General features: G+C 46.0%; 1 protein-coding gene across 2 annotated transcripts; it reads right to left on the bottom strand.

Annotated features, from left to right (window-relative positions):
- Positions 1-595: 595 nt before the first annotated feature.
- Positions 596-20,981, bottom strand: LOC115399952 (zinc finger and SCAN domain-containing protein 26-like). Of its 2 annotated transcripts, XM_030107614.1 has the most exons (5): positions 20,637-20,981; positions 12,222-12,518; positions 6,365-6,982; positions 1,273-1,759; positions 596-1,149 (listed from the first exon to the last, which is right to left on the bottom strand). In XM_030107614.1, exons 1-5 carry the CDS (start codon positions 20,806-20,808, stop codon positions 1,023-1,025), a joined length of 1,701 nt encoding a protein of 566 aa, XP_029963474.1. In that variant the 5' UTR covers positions 20,809-20,981; the 3' UTR covers positions 596-1,022. The 2 variants fall into 2 exon arrangements, with proteins under 2 accessions (XP_029963474.1, XP_029963475.1); XM_030107615.1 differs by lacking the exon at positions 12,222-12,518.

Raw genomic sequence — 20,981 nt, 5'->3', positions numbered from 1 at the left:
GTCATGATGACTCCGGCTGGAAAGCAGCGCCGTCACCACACGCGGCTTTACACAACCCCACGTGCCTGCACTCCCAGACACGCGCAATGTGTTCTCCCTCACCTATCGAGAGAGGGAAGTGGATGTCCCGCATCCTCGAAGCGTGGCTCACGCCACCAAAGATGTTCCTCAGGGCCTTGTGCATACCTTTGCCCTTCCTCTTCTTGGAGGGGCTCTCGTCTTCCTAAAACAAGGGACGAAACCGCCATGTCTTAATACCTCACCTCGCACGGGGGGACTGAAGCTCTCTCTTTACTATCACTTACGACACGCTCCTCCTCCGTGGCAATTTTGCTGATAGCGGTCCGAACGTCCTTGCTCTCCTCTTCCTACAAGATCAGATATACGACGCGGTCATCACAGAGCAGTTTCCGAGGCGAGATGAAAAAGTGCGCAAGCAGAATGAACTGTCTCGCCAGACCACCTCGCTCGGGATCTCGTCCTCCTCTGTCAACACTTTGGTCTGAGGAGGCCCACACGGGCGGTTCCCTCGTTTGGCGGGCCGCTTCTGTCCGGGTTCCGCCGCAACCTTTTCCCGATGGGGAGCTGTGGATGGGGGCTGCTCTGCTCGCCGCCTGCGCGACCTCCTGCCGGGGCCGCTCTTGGGCGGAACGTTCTGTGGGAGGCGGAGGCGGCGCGTCCCCCTCCTGCTGCGCCTCGTCTTCGCTCTCCTCCTCCGCCTCCTGCTGTTCCTCTTCCTCACTCTCTTCCTCTTCCGACTCCTGCCGGACCTGCGGTGCAGTTTGGGTCCGTTCTTCCACCTGCTCTTCCCGTTCCTGCCGGACAGCCTGGGTCTGTTCTTCGACCTGCTCTTCCCCTTCCTGCGGGACCTGCCGTGCAGGCTGGGTCTGTCCTTCCACCTGCTCTTCCCCTTCCTGCCGTACCTGCCGTGCAACCAGGGTCTGTCCTTCTACCTGCTCTTCCCCTTCCTGCCGGGGCTCTTCACTGTCCTCTTCGCTACTGTCCTGTATATCGAAAAAGTTTCATATTTCAGTGGAGGACTTTGCGTAAGAGAAAAGTTTTGTGTTCCCTTCCAACCTCGACCAAGTGCCTGCTCTTGGCCGTTTGTTTCCCGGAAGGCCCCAGCCTCTGCTGCTGCTGCAGCTGTGCCTGTGGAGAGGAAAAGAGGCGGCAAAAGGAGAGGGGATTGTAAAGCTGTTAATATTTAAGCCTTAAGCATTTCAAACGACACCAGCACAATGAGAAATTAAAACGGGTTTTCCGTTCACGTACCCTGAGGTTTCGATGTCCCGTCGGAGCTCCGTCACCTCCTGCTGGAGCTCCCTGTTTTCTTGCCCGGCCTGAATGCACGACGGGTTGGTGCAGCCGCCGGGCCCGGCGGCAGACCCTCCAGCCTCCTCCTCCTCCTGCTCGACATCGAGCGTGCTCATGAGGGGGGGGGTCGGGTTCGAAGCGCGGAGCTCCGCCAACAGCCTGATGGCTGTAGCCTTTTTGAGACTTTTTATCTCCCGTTCCACCCGTCTGTCCGTGACATCTTTGTGTCCACGCAGGTGCTTCTCCAGGTGCAACACCTGCGAGTTGCATAACGGGAGGGAACATCTCCCGCCCCCGAGGAGAATTCGGCCAGTGGCCAGGTTATTCAGGATAATCCGTTCATTGGGGTTCGGGATCCGATGGATCTGCCGCAGGTGCTTCGCCACAGCTTTAAGGTACTTCCCACAGATGGGGCACACCCTCTGTTCCTTGGTCTTAGTCATTTCTGGAAAGACAAGAGAATTCGATTTCAAACAACACGCGCATATGTCGTTTCGCATGAGCGCTTTTTTCTCAGAGTAAAAGAACGACAGGAGGCACGCGGGGTTAACCAAGTCAGATTTATTTGTACTGTACGTAACACATGGGCATCCGCCCGGCAGCCCCTCCTGCGAGGGGGGACCGACTGGAGGCGAAACCCACAGGCCGGAGGAACCGCCTGCCCGAACGCTGGCCGGCGGGGGCCCTCCGATGGCGGGTCGCGTTTGCCAATCAATCTGCTTAGCCGGACGCCATGCTGCTGCTGCTGCCTTCCTTGGATGTTGCCGCCCGGGTCGTCACGGGGTGTCTGGGCCCCAAACTGAATCGAGGGTCCCTGGAAATGGAGAATGGTAGCCGCTCCCGGCGTACCGGGTCGCTTCGGGGCCCTCAGGCCCCAAACTGAATCGACGGTCCCCCGAAATGAAGAAAAGGAGCCCCTCTGGCGTTCCCCAGTCGATTCGGGAAACCTTCCCCCGAACGGAACCGAAAGTGCCCCAAAGTGAAGGGGGCGGTCCCTGGGCGGAGCCCAGCGGGGTAGCCCATTTCGAAACAGGCACCCCGAAGCCTGCCTCCCTGTGGCGGCTCGAGGGATCGCGGTAGCCCGAAATGAAACGGAGGCATTCCCTCACAACTCTCCCTAACGCTACTTAGTGCAGAAACCGAGGGAAGGAGGCACACGCCGCCTACACGGCCACACGCAACTGACAAATGTCACTTAGTGCAGAAAACCGAGGGAAGGAGGCATACGCCGCCTGCACGGCCCGCACCACAGTAGCGAATCACACAGGGGAAGCTAGCTTCCTAGCTGAGCACACACGGGAGAGGGAAGCGGCCGCCTCGCAGCACCTGCTCCCACTGCCGACAGCGGCGCTACCCGCTGGAAACAGCTGGGCTAGAGAGCCGGTGTCCCGACCAGCAGGCCAACACACGCCACAACGAGCAACGCAGTCACGGCGTGGCACCCAGCGCCGCTTCCCCAAGCCCGCAGCACAGCCCCAGCGCTCACGGAGCGGCAGCGGCGTGCGTGCGGCAGAGGAGAGCTCTCCGGCTAGTCCTTCAATCCGCTAAGTCCAGACAGAAACAGCAACCTTACCATGACGGTGATTGCACAGATCCTCCTGCCGAGGAGACGCGGTGACTACCACGCGCCGCGGCGTAGATGGAAGAGGTTAGCACGGTTGCAGCCTTTGGAGGGTGTCCGCAGCTCCGACCAACAGGGTCTCAAGGCTCCCAGCAACCGAGCAATAATATGCCGAAAAAAGGCAAGTCCAATTCTTCAAGCCTCGAACAAACGCGAGAACACAGGGGCCGATTCCGGGTCAGGGAACCGGTATTTATACGGTTCCGGGGTTACCCGGGGAGTCACGAGTGACGTGTGTTGGTATACATACTCGAACTACGCATGCGCGAAGGGAACATTCCAGTGCTTTCAGCACCGCCTCTGGCGGTCAGTAGGGATGAAATAGAACTCTGCAGCAGATAGAGGACGGCGTCATCCATCCCAATCCCAGGCTGGTACGCAAACTGCAGAGGATCCAGGTTTGGGCTCACCAGAGGCCGGAGGTGGTTCAGGATCAACCTCTCCAGAATAAATGCAGACAAAAAAAAAAAAAAAAACAAAAGTAATAACCGAAATAGTCTTTTTGATAGCAATGACCTGTTATGGGATTGTTGTATAATTTTGTTTTCTCTTATTTGCCTGAAGGCATAAAAGGTAAAATGACACAAGAATGCTTTATGTTGTAATACACTGTCATCCCGCTTCTTCTGAGCTACAGTAGCACGGGAATAAGGTTGCGTTTGTTGCTTGTAAAAGAAATTATGGAACATGCTGCCTCAAAACAGAGAATGAAATTATGTGTTCAAAATGCACAATGACAAATGGGACCAGAAGAGCCGAGGCTTTAGGAGTTGTTTACATTATGTGCTTTTAATGCAGCTGATGCATTGGTGGAGACGGGGATGAATTGGCGACCCTGACACACTTCATTACACTGAGCCTCAAGGTCAAGGCGACCAGTTGTCTGAGCTGTCATGAAATAAAATCTCCTTCTGCACAGCCTGAATGCACTGTCACTTCACGAGAGCCCAGCCTTAAAAAATATGACAAATTACACAGCCAATTTGCAGGCAATAGCAATATTCAGATTTAGGGCACTTTTCATACAGATTAATGCGCCATCAACAACTGATGACACAGACACCCTGCGAAAGACAACCTTAACAAGCTAGATCCAGAAATTCGTCCCTGAACCATCACACCCACTTCACATATGAAGATGGCCTTGGTGCCGCAATCATGCTTCTCATTATTTGGTAAATTAAATTTCTTTTCTCACCGTGCTCATTCCTACAGTACATTTTAGTGAGGAGTTTTGGAGAAGAGGATGAAAAGACGAATAAATACAAGAACAGCCCAATCTTTAAAAACCTCTGAAGAAATCTCTTTACTGTTGTTTTATAAGATACAGCGGACTGAATGCTCTGATGCCTCTATATTACCACAGTGCTTTGTCATAGTCACAGCCAATTGGAAAGTCTGATGGTGGATGAGAAAAGATCCTTTGGCAGTGCTTTTGTTTGCTTTGCTGTTTTTTTTGTTTGTTTGTTTTTGTTTTATTCAAAGCATTATTGTGTCTAATTTAATAAATACTATCACATCTTTAAGCAAAGTTATTATGAATCCACAGCCTTATCTTACAAAGGACAAAACAAGTCAAATGTCTGCTAGATTCAGATCGTTTGGGTTGTATTTGTTCTGTATGGTTTATAGCTATTATACTGAACTATATGATACTTAAAAATTAAAGTATAACAGGTAAAATAATTAAAACTTGCTCATGTTCAGAAGACCCAGTGTGTGGGACCAAACATGAGGAATTCAGTGTGTTCTTCAGCAAATGGAAAGTCACTGCTACAAACCAACTAAGAATTGTGAGGCAGTAGCAAAATGTTGTATCTTTCAGCAGTGTATAAATACATAGAATGACAGGTGGCTCAGAAACGATATCTGTAACTTTTTATAGAATGTTTAATGTGCTTTGTTAAAGTGAGCAGATACGATTTAAAAGTAGAATTGGGTTGATCAGAATGCTGTGAACAGGATCAGTTGGAATCAAACATCAGAAAATACGGTATTCTTTTCTTCACTTCAGACGCAAGCTGTCATACATAAAGTGATTATTTACTATGCAGTAGCTACAGCTGTCACTTTCACTCTTGTTTAGCAAATCTGTCCATTATTTGTTGAAGCGTATCAACATATCATTTCTATGCATGTCTTCCTCGAGGAAAGGGAATAAAATATAGTGAAACAAGCCATGAATAACCACAAACATGAGTACAAACCTTTTTGAACATGCAGATAGACAATGCATTGTTTAAATAGTAGGACAGACTAATTAGATCTTGAAATGCAGCAGATCATGCAGTAAATATCTTAGATCTTCAAACGAGAAATAAATTAAAACTTTCTCCCAATTTTCCGTGTCTACTTCTTAATTGCTTACCTTTGTGTGTACATAAAACAAATAGTGTATAGAACCAACAGCTTTAATGTACAAATGAGCTTGATTTCCACAGTTATTTCAATTATGTCCTTTCAATTAAAGACGAATAAATAATTACATCTTGCTTGTCAAAAGCTTTCACACACCTGCTCAGCGCTGTAACAACAGGTCTTGTTAGAACAGGACAGCAGCTGAAGACAAATTATGATTTTTCAGAACAGCTAGAAAATAATCACATCAGTGTGAAATTAAACTTCACATTTATTTAAATAATCTGATAAAAAGAAGAAGAAGAAAAAAAGGATCAATCTCTCCAGAGCCTTCATCAGATGAGAGGGTAAGGCCACAGGTTGAAAGTGGTTGGGCTCCTTGGGACACAAGGTCTTTGGGACCGGGACCACACAAGACGTCTTCCACATGGCAGAACTCTTTCCAGTCTCAGGCTGAGGTGGACGATTTAGCAGACCACCTTACAGAGCTGGTCTGTACAGTCCCTCAGGTTTCTGTCCACATCCTCCTGAATGAGCTCTACAAGAGAGTCTTTCATGGCTTCATCTATTTGTGACTCTTAAGGTGGTGCAGCAATGAATTATGATGAGAAAATCTCATCCCACATGTTCCACAAGAGTACGGCTTCTCACCTGTGTGAGTCCTCATGTGGCGCAACAAAGCGCATTTCTCACTGAAACTTTTTCCACATGCTTCACAAGAATACGGCTTCTCACCTGTGTGAATCCTCATGTGGGCCGACAAATGACTGTGTTTACTGAAGCTTTTTCCACATGTTTCACAAGGATACGGCTTCTCACCTGTGTGAGTTCTCATGTGGCCCAGCAAAGTGCCCTTCTCAAGGAAACTTTTCCCACATGTTTCACAAGGATACACCTTCTCACCTGTGTGAATCCTAAAGTGGATCAACCAAGAACTCTGTCGAGTGAAACTTTTTCCACATGTTTCACAAGAATATGGCTTGTCACCTTTGTGAATACTCATGTGGCGCAACAAATTATCCAGCTGAGAGAAACTTTTCCCACATGTGTCACAAGAATACGGCTTCTCACCTATGTGAGTCCTCATGTGGCGCAACAAATGACTCTGACGACTGAAGCGTTTTCCACATGTGTCGCAAGTTTTCTTCTTATCAGTGACCGTTCTCACCTTCTGACGTAGTTTTGGTTTTTTACGGACAGGTTCACCACATGTTTCCTCACATTCAGCCTGCTTCTCTGAAACTGGAAAGTCAATCAGTTTGTTCTCATGGTGGACTTCAGAGTCCTGAGAGAGGAGCTGCTCAGTGTCTGGTTCTTCTTCTGGTTCACTCAGGTCACTCTGCTTCTCAACAGAAGGAACCTTCAAGGTTTCACTTTCAAACGTCACAACAGGAAGCGCTCCCGTCTGCCTGCTACCAAGATCCTCGTGCTGCTCAATCTCTGGAGGCCCTGGTTCCTCCTGGTCCTCTGGGGACTGAAGAAGCCCTGGTTCTTCTGGTTCCTCTTTAAACTCTAGATGTTCTGGTTCCTCTTTTATCTTTGGAGGTCCTGGTTCTCCTGGTTCCTCTTTTATCTGTGGAGGTTCTGGTTCTTCTGGTTCCTCTTTAATCTCGGGAGGTTCTGGTTCCTCCTGTTCTAGACAGTAGTTTGTTTCCTGTTCCTCTCTACAGTCATGGTGCTGTTGGAGTTCTGTAAGGACAAAAAAAGGACAAGATTAAAGATTATTTTCATTACTTCTACAGTTCAGGCTTTAATTAAAAAAAAAAAAAAAAAAAAAAAACGGCAACAAGGTGGTAAAACTGAAAATTTTAATTCAAATGTTAAAAACAGCCTAAAGTCAATACATTATTGCTGGATGAGCACCTGATATTTATACACACTGCCTCGTGGAGGGTGGTAGCCCATCGTCTTTAAGAAAGAAATGTGACTGGAAGAAAATCCTGAATGGTTGTGACCGGCGATCACTTAAAGCTAGGGTTGGCGATCTTGGAAAACTAGCATGTAGCACGAATGTAGCATCTCCCAAGGCTCCGCCCAGCTCCCACCCCATTGGAGGAGCTCCGTTGGGAGCGGAGACACGGAGATGTTCCGCGCGCGCAGTGCGCGCGGCGCTTCCGCGTCCAGTGCTTCCTGGCGTAACCTGTCCTCAGCGCTTCGTTTCTTCGTTTTTCTTTATTTGCACTAAGCCAAGTTATGGCGCACTCACCGGTGAGTAAAGCCCCAAACATTCTTCTCCGCCATTCTGCAACGACGCTCCGTCCTTCTACGCGCGCACTGAACCAGGGTCAGTGCACGCCATTGACATGTACGCGCAGGGGGCAGGTCGACCGGTGAAGGGATTTGATTGGTTTAAAAAAAGGTGTCCCGTCAAGACGATTGGTTGCTGTTTTTCCCGTTTTACTCCTGCTGTAGATAGCGGATATTTTCCAAACTACTTTAAGAACACGCCATGAATTGCTTCCCATCGGGTCATAAAGATCATTTTAACCAGTATTTTAAAAAATGTATCTAATTCAAATCGCCAACCCTAGCTTTAAACTTTTGGTGAAATCAAATCAATGAAAAATAACAGCAGAACTCAGGGCCATGTTTAAAAGTGAAAGCAAGAGCATTTCCTTTAGAGATGTTCCGATACCATTTTTTGCCTCCCGATACAGATCCCGATAATTTTACTGTCGGTATCGACCGATACCGAGGACCGATCTGATACCAATATATTATAAAATAATACCATGCCACGCCAGCATGAAGGTCACATCATTATCACTATGGTAAGGCCTGGCTCAGGTTAAACACTCTAAAACATGAATCAATACAGCAAATTCAAGCCGTTTATTTCTAAATAGAACAGTATAAAAAACAGTAGTGCAAATGCAATTAAACTAAATCAATCTAGGTATAATTATTTTCTATAACTTGCAGCCCCAATATTTTTAAATTAAAAGGGAATTTCAATAGAACAATATGAAACAGTACTGCAACGACAACTTAACTAAATGTAGGAATATATGTTGTTGCATTTTTAAAGTGCAGACACAATATTGTAAAATGAGATAATTTAGGTAAAAAAGTATAAATAACAGTAGTGCAACACTAACTTATTGAGCTTTGGAGCGTGATGTCACAAAAAAGGGGCGGAGCCATTTTTAATGTTGATCTGCCATTTTGAAGGGGTGCAACAAACGCACTGCAGTGCAAACCCATTAGAAGTTGGGAAAGCAATGACCAAAATGGTTCGAAACTGCTGTGTTGCTGGTTGTAAGGCTCACTGGCATGACCGGAAGGGCAGAAAGTTAGATAATGGGCTGTCTGTTTTTGGTTTTCCTGCTTGGAAGCACCGTATCATGTAGGGATGTGCGAGTACCGATACCAGGTATCGGTATCGGGCCGATACTGGCCTTATTTCAAAGTATCGGGTACTCGTGAAGGCTACCGATGCCAGCCGCCGATACTCACGGCAAGAAAACCCCACGCGTAGTAAGCCCTCCTCACCAGCAGTTGGCGGTAGTGCAACCACATGGGATGCAAGCTGCCGAGAAACATGAAGGAGGAAGAAGCTCCTCTCTGGAGCTGACAGGCACAGGGCTACACTGCAGCGGGTTGATTCTCCATGAGTCTCATCCAGAGCAGAGACAACAGGATGAATCCAGAACGGCTGCTCGTCTCACCAAAACTTCGCCGGTGTGGAAATTCTTTTATATAAGTGAAAACGAGCCGAGCTTTGCAGAATGCAAACTCTGCTATGCTAAAATTGCTAAAGGAGGTGCGCGATGTTGTTCATTTACCACTAGGATTAAGTCTTGTAAGTCAGTTCATTTAAAAAAAAAAACTTAAAATTCAGAGAAATTGTTTTATCCTGCACTTAATTTAATTTAAACAAGTGTAAACTCAGAGTTGTTTGTTTTATTTTTCAGACTATTATTTTGGACTTAAACATAGTGGCTGGGCTGCCTTTTCATTAGAAATAAAATTCATTTTCAAAAATAATCTGTCATTGCATTATTTTAAATTTTATGTATATAAAGTATCGGTATGCGAGTATCGGTATCGGTGAGTACTGAAGATGAAGTACTGGTACTCGGTATCGGTCTGAAAAAAAGTGGTATGGCACATCCCTAGTATCATGTTATGGCTTGCCTGGATTGCTGCTGTTAGACGTGTGGACATGAAGTTCGATCTCATCCCAAGATATCTCTTGATATGTTCCACACATTTTCATTCTGGTAAGTTCTTCATATTGGTCATGAATAAATTACTGTCATAAATTACTCTGTGAGTTAAACAAGCTACGCTAAGACTAGCACATGGCTAATTAATTATTCTAAACAAAGCCCTCCTGCTACCATTCCTCATCCTTGCAGTCAGACTGACATTTTAGTGAGTTTTTCATAATCATAGCGTCACCTTTCAGGTGGAGGTAAATCAGGTGGAGCTCTTTGGGAGAATTAAAACGGGAATTAAAGGAGAATAGGAAAACGCTGTCTGGAGGAAGCTTGCAGCAGCGATGAACAGCGTCGTCTGGACGAACGGACACCGGCTGAGGTCTGAACAGATTATAGATCCGTTAATTTAACCCTGATGTTACAAATAATGAGGCTGACTCACGTGATACAGCTCAGAGTTTTATTGTTTTGTTTAATTATGTCTCAGGCGGCCCGGACTCCTCCCCACAGCGGGACGGTCCCACCGAGACACACACACCCAGCACTGGACCCGGTGCCGAGCAGGACACAGGACCGAACAGGATCCGGGACTCAGGCCACCGAGGGCGGCGCCTGCCACCCGCTGTCGGTGCAGCTTAAATTAAAGATTAGAAGTCTTAATAAAATGTTTGACTAAACGTCCTCTGTCTGTATTTTATCTCCCTTTAGCTGGTACGTTATTTTCTGGGCTGCTGGCTCCACACCACTGAGTAAATTAATAATTTGCTAAACTTTAGAGTTCATTTACATTTCATAGCAGTTCTTCAGGTCCCGTCTCCTCCATCCAGCCAGTCCAGGCTCTGTTTCCACGTCGGCTCCTCTCGTGGCGCAGGCGCATCAAAAGTAACTCTATCAGCCAGTGGAACATTGTGTAAAACAGCCAAAATAAAGTCCCATCTTTTCGGGGCTGAACAGCAGTGTTTCCCCCGCTGGTCTGAAGCTGCTCCGCAGCAGCAGCTGTGCGTCTTTGAGCACTGTTAAAACAACCTCCTCTCCGTAGCAGGATGGACCAGCGGAGTTATTGAAAGTTAAAAATCCTTCATTAATACCACAAGAGGGGATATTATTAGATGTTCTGTAAGGGCATTATTTTATTTTTTATTCTTTCACTTTTTAATCTTGCTGATTATCTGCTGCTTCTGCTTTACGGCATGTTTCGAATGTGCTTTATAATTGTTCTCACGCTCCGCCAGCCATACTTTCATATGGCGTTTTTATGCCACAGTGCCGACACACACCGTCCTGGTTTTGCCCACTGACCTCTTTCCTTCGTTGTCATATGTGACAGGGAAACCAAAATGCAGGGGATTTTAATGCCGCGGGGCGTTCAAGCTCCTCCTTTCTCCGCTCGCCACAAGCTGTGTGCAGACTGAGCACAAAATCGATCCGCGGGTCACGTATGTGCCGAACCGATGACGTTCATCCGAACGGATCACGGATCAATGATGATCCGTTGCACCACTAATGCTGTGAAAGACATTTAGTGTTTCACTTTCATGTTGAACAGCAAATGGACTAACCCTACTGAGTCAGTACGTTTACATGCAGCCAATAACTCTTTTCAAACCCTTTTCAAACTCGAATGTTGCCAATAACCCAGCATGGCCATGTAAACACCCGCCAAAACCCGGAAAAGCTCATTTTCAAGATTTGTAAAACCCGATAAAGACCGCTGGGTTACTTCTTTTCAAACTCCAAAGTGCCGCTGTGTAAACGGATAATGAGTTAAGGGACATTGTTTTTGGCTCTGTGCATGCTCCCATCCGCAATGACTCATGGTCTTTTGAGTCCAGCAACAAGTAGGTGCGAAACTCACCACAGTTTAGTCCATGTGAGGCTTCCCAAACGCACGATACGAACTGTTATTCTGAGCGCGCACATCGCACATGCTTCCTTCTGAAAGTCGGTGACTTGCATGGCCTGCAGAAAAATCATGTACAACAGAACAACTGTTCTGTCTGCGTTCTGTCTACAGAACGGAATCACCAGCGTCTGCCTCTGCAGTCCAGTGAAGGAGGTTGCCAGATCTGTCTATCGAACCCGTAAAAAAATCTGAAACTCGTAGAAAGCAGCCCAAACCTCCACCTCTGTTGAAAATGCACGTTAAACCCGTATTTGTATGATAAAAAAAACACGTCATAAACACATCATCATTTAATCAACCCGTCCAACGTGTTCAAAAAAGAAGCTTGCTTTGTCGGAAACTCCACCCAATCTGGCAACACAAAGCCGCTCCAGTCAGAGCTGTTTTGTTTTGAGAACACGACACGCGCCATGGTTTGGAAAGGGATATCCCGATTGAATGCGCTGACTTGTAAACGGGGTAACTGTCTGTTAAAGCATGTAAACGGGGTTTTTCTAATGTTTCAGAAACCCAGATATTGACCTGAGCCCGAATTTTAGCTGCATGTAAACGTAGTCATTGTTAAAGCTCTGGCATATATTTCCTTGAGGAAAAAGGACATGCTGTGTTTCCTAAAGTGGAATACGGTGCTGGGATTAAACTTCCACACCAGAGGGAGCGCTGTGTGCTGTAGCTGAAGTAGAAAGTGGAGAAGAAGAGTCAAAGTATTTGGAGTGACCAGTCTGCTGAATAAAGGTGAGTAAAATATTAAAAACACAACACACACAGATCCTGCTTCTGTCTGTGGAGGATAAAGCAAACAGCCATAACGATGGAGATCCTCCAGCAGTCACACTCACTGTTCATTCTCACTTTAACATACCGATTCTGTGTAACTTGATCTCAGGTTGGAAGATGACGTCCAGCAGTCTGTGTCGGCGATCAATCTTCTCCTGGTACTGGACAATAGTTTGTTGAAACAGGTTGAAGATTTCCACAGCAGCAGCAGTGAGTCTCCGGGTGGTGGAGTCTCTCACAGAGTGGTGGGAATCCTCACTTCCACCATCAGTAACGCTCATCTCAACAAGACCCTCCTCCTCTTTAATGTGTGGAGCTTCATGTTCCTCCTGCTCACCACTGGAACTGGTCTTCTGGTTACTAATGTGTTGCTGTGGACTCTCTGGAGGGAAACAAGACAAAGTCCCTGATGAGACGGATGTGAATGTTTTACAGTGAGGGATGGATGAGACAGGACAGGCTGCATTTAAAACAGAGACATTTAGAAACTAATTAAACTGCTCCTTTATAGAAACCTGACAGCAGCTGTGAGGTTTAAAGAATAAATGAGGAAGCTGTCTGGATGCTACATTGGCTTCTCTCAGCTCTCAAACGTTAGTGGGAAGTTTACAGTTTGAGGTGGTTCAGACATGTTTTTTTCCCAGCAACACCTGAACACATCATTATTCTGTCAGAGTTCCTGTAATGTCCAGGCCAGCTGAAAGCTTTACTGAGGCACAGGACTGATCCAGGCTCATCCAGTCCAAAACAAGTGGCTTCAGGCTGATTTGGCTGCACAAAAGACCGAGCCGGGATGAGAACACACAGAATCATCACAACAACCAGAGTGGCGTCCTTCTCTCCACCGGAACAGGAAGTTCTCATAACAGATAGACCCATGTGGTTTTCTCAGGGGCCAAAACCAACACACCAAATGCAGAATATCGGCCCGACGATCAGCCTGGTTGATGATCAGTGGATTCCAAGTTATCATGGAAGCATTAGAGGAGGCTGGACCTCTCCAGTCTCCTCTGAAGATCCAGCCCCAACCCCTCACCGCACCCCTCCCCCGACTAACGACCCCCCACCCCCACCTCTCCTGTTCCTCTGGTTTCCTCTGTTATCCAAAGGCTTCAGTCAGTGTGGACATTTGATCAAAAAGCCTCCCTGTTTTATGACTGGCCATGTCTGCATGGACCCAAAAATCCTCCTTCTAATGGGATTGTAGGTGAAGCGGATTATAAATGTGTCATAATAATCTCCTGAGTGGATCCGCTTCACTCGGAGTGGATTGTATTTCGGATCCATTTGTACGAGGTCATCTACGCCGATCGATAATCCGCTCCTTGTCTCATATATACGGTGCTTGACAGTGGAGCGGATCAAACAGAGGATTATTTGTTCCATGCATGCGTTCCCTCGTCTGTAGTGACATGATAACGTTTGCAGTGAACGGGAAGCAGGAAAGTCAAAAACAAGCGAAAGAACATTTAATAAAAACCCTGAGAGAACAAACACTGGAGAGGAGAGGTGGCCAATAAATCGCTTAACAGTGAGTTGTTCAAAGAGCTACATGGTGGACTACCAGCGGACCGCCTGGGTGGTGCTGTGGATTAACTCTCATCTAAATCAGTGACAGATTTCTGCGAACATATGCTGGTAACAGCAGATGTTATATAATAAGACTCACAAAAGACTTTAAACTTGTAAATTTACTGTAACTGTAGAAAAAAACGCTGTTCACTAAAACGACCACAAGTTTCCATCAGGTTTTCAACATCTGTCTGTCACAAGTTAACTGAGACTCCAGTTAATTCGAGACATCGGCAGGCGGACCTCTCGGTGTGTGCGCCGGAGCTCCGGCCGGGCAAGCCCCCGCTGTTTGGGCAGCGTATCATGGAGATGTTGGAACATTATCTGAGCAGATATCCAGCAGATAAAAACGCATGGCTCGGCGCTGAGGACTGCTGGCTGCAAAACTAAAGACCTGGAAATTCCATGAGAGACTTTGTGCGCATGTCACAGGACGCCATATAATCCGCATCACCCAGGGCCCTGGGAAACCAGGAGTGATAGTGGATCGCTTTGTATGCCGTCTATGTATACACGTGCCAGGGTTTTTCCTGCGTTCAAAATCGCATGGCGGCCGCCTCCAGCTAATTCTGTGCCGCTACCAGCCAGAGCGATTGATATCACTCAACACAGCGTGAAGCTCCAGCTGTGTTGATTGAGCGCTTGATGTCCCTCTGCGGCAGCTATGTATTTTAACTGCAGTTGCAGTATTGTGCCACTATGGTGGCGCTATATCAACAGCAGTGAACCAGAAAGACCTGAAGCAACTCCCGAAGAAGGCACAGATCAACTCGTGTTTCTTCCAGTTATTTCTCACTAGTTGGTGCTATCGGCATCCTGGTTTTCCCTGGCGGATGGTACAAACAGGTAAATATTGCTTGGTTTTTTTTTTTCCCCCCCCTTTTCCAAGCACATCCTGTTTATTTTTAAAAAAATTTCCTCTGTGTCAGAGTAACGTTTATGATTTTAGTGTTGCAGATATGGCAGGCCAAATCAAGACGGTACTTTAAAAAGCGACCTCGCGAGTAGGGCTGGGTACCGTTTAACGGTACCTCAGTGGTACCGACTGAAAAACTTCGGTATATACTGGTACCGAACAAGAGACGTGCGTACGGGGATCAGTTTGGGTTCTTAAAGTGGCTGCACGGTCAATAAACATGCACGGAAACGATCGTTCAGTTCTTCTCTTTTACTGACAAAACGGTGCATCGCATCATTGAACATGTGACCACGTCTTGCCGACTCACGCTCTTTCTAACAGCATGCAGAGAGCCTGCAGGGCTGCGGCGCCCTTCTTCCTCTGTGGTGTCTGTGTAAAATAAGGTTGAACATGCAAACAGTGGCATGAAGTGCAAATGCAGTCATGGCGTCGTCTGTGCTCCGTGAAGGCAGGTAACGAAAAAAGTACCGTTCGGGAACCGGTACCGTACGTGAGGTATCAAAGAAGTACTTGTACCCAAAAAATATCTAACGGTACCCAACCCTACTCGCAAGGAGGAAAGTCAAAAGTCCAAGTGAAACAGCAGAGAAAATAACGTAACAGTTAAAATGGAATAATTAATGGTGGTGACAACGTGGAAATTTGTGTCAGGTCTGAAGGTAGTTCACAAGGGACTGCAGATAGCGAGGGTCAGGATGCAGGACAGGACGAGTCGGCGAGGCGAGGGGACTTCAATCCGTTTCCAATTAGGAGCATAGCAGCGAAAAGCCAACATATACATGATTGAAACATTGAGACTGAGGGAGTCTGACCTGTTGTCTGAGTCTCAGACAGAGAGAGTGGGGAGTCCTGATCTGAAGGTACTGAATATTAAGTTACATTAACTATCACCACTACAACAGTCTGGTTTTACTGAATAATTCCATTCATCTTTGTTTTCACTGCTTTTATTCAGACCAAATCCCTGGAGGAGGTGCTTCTGTGGCTTATATCTGCAGAATCTGCTGAGCTGTATCCCACCCTGAGCCTTGCAGCTGCAATTTCCCTCTGTTAGAAAAATTATTATGCCATTAATCACATATGCTTTTGATGATATGCATCCTATGTTATCGTTGCTAAAATGTCTTAGCTCTGCACAACATGTTATCATGATGGAAAAACCCCACAGAGTAGAAACACGTGTTAAACTGTCCTGTGACCTCTTTACCTCTGTCAGCATAACATAAAGGATCAAAGTTCATTAAGACTTGCTCTGTGTGTGTATTGGCGTGTTTCCACCTCCCCTACTCGACTCACTGTACCCCGCTACTGGGCGTTTCCATTAGCCCGCTTTACCGCTACCCGGGTAGGCTTTTCGGCCCTACTCCGCCAGGGGGACGAGTCGGACTGAGTCAGGCCTGTTTTATCGAGTAATTCGAGTTTTTTGTTGCAGAAGATTGAAAAAAATAATAAATTTGAATTTGTCCTCTTCCACATATGGTACCCCTTTTGTCCCACGGGAGCTTCCATAGCTTTCACCCCTCCCCCTCCCCCTTGTTTACGTCATGCACATTAGCAACATGGCTAACGAGAGCGAAAAGTTTGATTCAAAGAAATAAGTTTAGAACCGGTTTGGGTTTGCGGCAACTGACGCACAACAAGTGAATGCACGCTGCAAAGTTTGTCTGAAGCCCGTTGCAAGTAAAAGCAGCAGCACAACAGGCTTATTTCAGCACCTTAAACAGGCATCCAGCCGAGTCGGAGAAATGCCACTCTGCGAGGAGAACAAGGCCGCTATGGCCAACAAACTCCAACTAAAAAACAACTTACTGTGACGGGAATCATTTACCCACGGCACCATGTATGGTACGAAAGAGGCGCGATATATAGATTTAGTAATATGTTTTCAATAACATTGTTAATGTTATTGAAAATGGTGCAGTCTTCAATGTGAATGTAACTACAAAGTGTATTTGTGAAAACAAAAGTACAGCTGGCACTTTAATTCCAGTATGGGTTACTTTAGTTAAGTATTTGCTAAAATAAAAGCAAAACTTTGAATTGTCTTTGTCCTTTGTAGTTCGTGTTTTCTTCAAAAAAAAAAAAAAAAATAAAATAATTTTTCAAATTTTTTTGTGAAAAAATCTGAGATTTTGTTTTCAGCCCAAATGGCCCCGGCCTACGCTGAGTCGGGCCGGAAATGTGACATCAACCCCATACTGATCGCTCATTGGTCAGTGATTTTGTGCTGTGGCTTGAGCGAAACCCAAAACACTGCCATGTTTAAAAGAGCGCTGAGACGCACGCGAAAGGAGAAAGAGAAGAGCAACAGACGATAAATCAAAAAATTAAATAGTAATTAAAACAATGTCAGCTAAGCAGACAGTAACTCCATGGTCTGTTGGAGAGGTTCAGACGCTCATTTGTTTAGTGGGAGATGAAAAGATCCAGTATGACCTTAACGGTGCTGTCTGAAGTTTTTCAAGACCTCCCTGAGTCGATGGCGAACCACGGATTACACTGGACCTCAGCCCAATGCCGAGAAAAACTGAAACAAGGACCAGAATCAAAGAGTGGGGCTGAAAAGACATAGAGATGGTTCCAACAAATGGATGCAATCTACGCTCCCGACCCGAAAACACCGGAAGCGAAGGCGGCCACAACTCAGCTACAGCACTGCTGGAGTCACCGATAGAGGATAATGGTGAGAGTTTAGTGAACCCAGTTTGTTGTAAGGTAGAAAAATGTGTTATCTGGATTGAGAGTTGGTGTAAGAATGTGTGTAGCAGGGCTGAATGATATGGGCAAAATTTCATATCTCGATATCCATGCCAGATATCTTGATATCGATACGATATATTACAATGGATTCAGTGAAATTTAAGCATTTTTCAGAAAAATAAAAACATCATAATACAAAAGGATGTAAAAAAAATACAGTTATATTTATGAGAAGTCACTGCCACGACCACCAAACTCGCTTGTGCAGATTCTGCAGCCGCCCTCTGCCATCAGCTGTCAACTAGAGCCATATGAAATCCGTGTTAACGGAATCGCGGATGGAATCGCGGAAATGACCAATAAAAACGGAATTGGAATAAAACGCGGAATATTGCGGAATTCGTCCTAATCTGGTCTGAAATTCAGTTTTTGGGAGAAAATGGAACCTTATAGTGCAAAGCAAACATACCGGGGGGACCGCCCGAGCTGCTGCAACGTGTACGTCACTTCCACAGCGCTGCTAACATGCTAAAGCTGCGTTCACAACGCCAAATGCTTTCCGCAATTTTGTGTCAAAATACAATTGAAAACAAATGTGAACGCGCGTTCCAGCCACGACGAGACGCGACGCAACAACACGATGTCCAAGCGAGCTGCTCCCTCCCCTCTCACACATTCAAAAAAGTTATGAAACTCCACGCTAAGCGCTAAATACAGAGCAGAACAGTACACGGACTTTTATGCCTCAGGGGAAAAGCTTTTTTGTAAACACTGTTAACGTACTGTGGACTGGACTCGCAAAGACGCATGCGACTAATTGAAAAGTATTTCTTTGTTGCAGGACTTTAAACATTAAATGGACTTATATTCTATTAAATTGTGGACATTTATTCATTTCCTCTTACCAGACACCTTTTTTTATGGTAAAAATGAGCATAAAAAACAAAATACCAAATTCAGAAATATTAAAACGGAAAAAACGGAATGTGGGAAAAAATAAAACGGAATTCATATACCTCTACTGTCAACCAGTAAACGAGGTTTGTGGTTGGCTGGCCTTACCTGTGCATGGGCGAGCTGACATGCAGGGCAAGAGGGGGAAATCTTGATATTGTTGATTTTGAGAAACTAATGTCCTGAATGTTCATATCCCGATATCGATATGATAACGATATATCGTTCAGCCCTAGTGTGTAGACACTGCTACTCCCAGGAGTTTACAGTCATTGTCCTCAGAGTAACGTAATCACACTCAAAATGCCTGCAGTAAACTCCAGCTGATAGCAAATCTTTTCCTCCACGTAGTCAAATAAAATGTGTTTTTCCCTTCAGTATTATGGAAAAAAGGACTTGAGATGGTCAATATTAAAGCCCATGTATCGACTGTAAACTCACAAGGTTTTTTTTTTTGGTACAGTTTTTTGACAGCATTGCTCTACTAAAGTTATCAAGCACGTTTTAAAGCCCCTCTAAAGGAGGATGTTGGATTTTCAAAATGTATAGAACATGTTAGGGCTGAGTTTGAACCACAATGACTTGACTTTATTGTTCTTTGTTTGTGTGTGTGTGTTCTGTTCAGTGAGGACACTTTGGTCTCCCCACCTGAATTCCCAGACTCCCTGCCATGACAGCAGCTCCAGCCTCTGAGCATCAACACCACATTCACCATCTCCTCCACCTGCACAGGGACCGTCTTCTGCACCAGCTGCTCTGCACCATAGGTTTCCCCCCCAACTGTTTCTATGAGTGGTGCTGCGGGGTTAAGGGACCGTCTGCAATTTACAAGACGCTACAACAGTGAAGTGTTGCAAATATTATGTTTGATGTTATTGTTAAATGTTGTAGTGAACTGCACAGGAAACTGAAGGTTGACTCAGCAGGATGGGTGATCTGCCTGCAGTCTGCAAAATGCTGACTGGCGCATCTTATCTATGCTGACTGAGTGCATCCTGTTGCATCTGTTGCATTGTTTCCATACAAGCAGGATGTTGAAACCAATGTTATCCCAACAAACACTTGTAAGCCCCACCCTGTGTTTGTGAATAAAAGCTGAGAGACAAACTTGCACAGGCAGAGAACAAGGAAGCTGCCATACGGGTGAGCCGTTTCTCTCCTTGCAGGTTCTCCTTGCACTTGCAAGTAGGCGTCACTTCCGGTTTAGCCACCGGAATTCACCGAAAAAATTTGAAAACAAAGAGCGGCAACGCTGATTGGCTCGCCCGTTTCACGACCGAGGGCCTGCAGGGGAGGGGAAGAGGGGCGGGGTCAGGGGAGCGCTCTGCTCCGAGTGACGTCACGAGAACAGACCGAACGTTTTCACAGGTACGGGAGGGGCTGCCTCTCTGAGCAGGAGAAAAATAAGGAAAGCTCAAACACACGGACATGAAGGAAAAATCCCCTTTGGGGGTGTTTTTTTTTTATGAGTAAATAACTATATAACAAGGCTGAAACATACAAAAAGTGAATTTTGCATGACACAGCCCCTTTAAATATGGTCTCAAAATAATGGCAATATCATTTATCGGCAATAATTTGTAGATTTATCGTCCAGCAAAATTTGTTGTGGTGACAGGCCTATTTATGACTGTCAGTCAGTGAAGCAGTGAGTAGAAAAAGTGGAAAGTTCAAAGGTCACTGTATGATCTTCACCTACAGGCTGACTCACAACACACTGGTTTTAAGTCAAAATAATTATGTATTTACACACACACACACACACACACACAAACACACAGTCTACAGATAACTGTTATCTACGCATAGGATCATAATCTAAAATGACTGAAATTACTGATGTCACAAAAATGTAAATACTGGCAGTGGATCTTGCTGAATGTTTGAATGTGAGAACAATGTGTAGAGAGCAACAGAATGAAAATTGGTTTCTGCTTGTGTGAACTTCTGACTGGAAAAAGGGATGAGACTAAACAAATCCTGGTCTGGAGCAGGCTAAATCCTGGACCTGATCCTGGTCTGGAGCAGGCTAAATCCCAGACCTCACCTTCTCCAGCGGTCTGTCCCCCATCGGCAGACCTGCTAATGTCTCTATTCTAAACATTCACCGTAAAAGCTGCAGAAACCACAGTCAAGTTAGCATGTTAGCTCAGACTGAGGCTCAATAAATCACTGCTTCTGTCTGCAAACAGCGTTTCTGATACACATGTTGTTTGACGCTGAAGCTAAAATCACTCCTGTTGTTTCACTTGGAACCAGAAGAGCAGCTGCAGCCTCATTTCTGTCTGCTGCTTCAGAAGAAATGGAACGAGCCTCCAGCAGTCAGACTCAGTGTTCATCCACACTTTAACATACCTGTTCTGGAGAACGGGACTGGAAGTTCTCCTGTGATTTCCAGCAGTCTGTCCTGAACATTCATCTCCTTCTCGTAATGGAGGAGAGTTTGTTGAAACGCGGTGAAGATTTCTCCAGCAGCAGCAGTGAGTCGCTGCTGAATAAACTCTCTCAAAGCCTCAACTGGAGTCATTGTTCCTGCAGGAGATGAAATGTTTCCTCTGGAGACACAAACACTCAGGCCGTTTCTCGACACTCCTTCTTCTCTGACCTTGTGAACTCACGGACTCGTCAAACCTCATCAGGAGGAGAAGAACTGATCCGGTTCAGAGCAACTTTCTCAGCAGCGTGTCTGCTGCTGTCAGC

The sequence above is a fragment of the Salarias fasciatus genome, chromosome 14, assembly GCF_902148845.1.
Source record: "Salarias fasciatus chromosome 14, fSalaFa1.1, whole genome shotgun sequence".
Classification (NCBI taxonomy): domain Eukaryota; kingdom Metazoa; phylum Chordata; class Actinopteri; order Blenniiformes; family Blenniidae; genus Salarias; species Salarias fasciatus.
The sequence above is the reverse complement of the archived record's forward strand: the minus strand, read 5'-3'. Positions and strand labels throughout refer to the sequence as shown.

Coding starts and splice junctions, on each gene's coding strand:
- LOC115399952 (XM_030107614.1), bottom strand. CDS start 20,808: ATGACTCCAGTTGAGGCTTTGAGAGAGTTTATTCAGCAGCGACTCACT. Junction 12,519..20,636: donor AGTCCCGTTCTCCAGAACAG/GTATGTTAAAGT, acceptor GTTTCCCTCCAG/AGAGTCCACAGCAACACATT. Junction 1,760..6,364: donor CCACATGAGGACTCACATAG/GTGAGAAGCCGT, acceptor TTGTCTTTCCAG/AAATGACTAAGACCAAGGAA.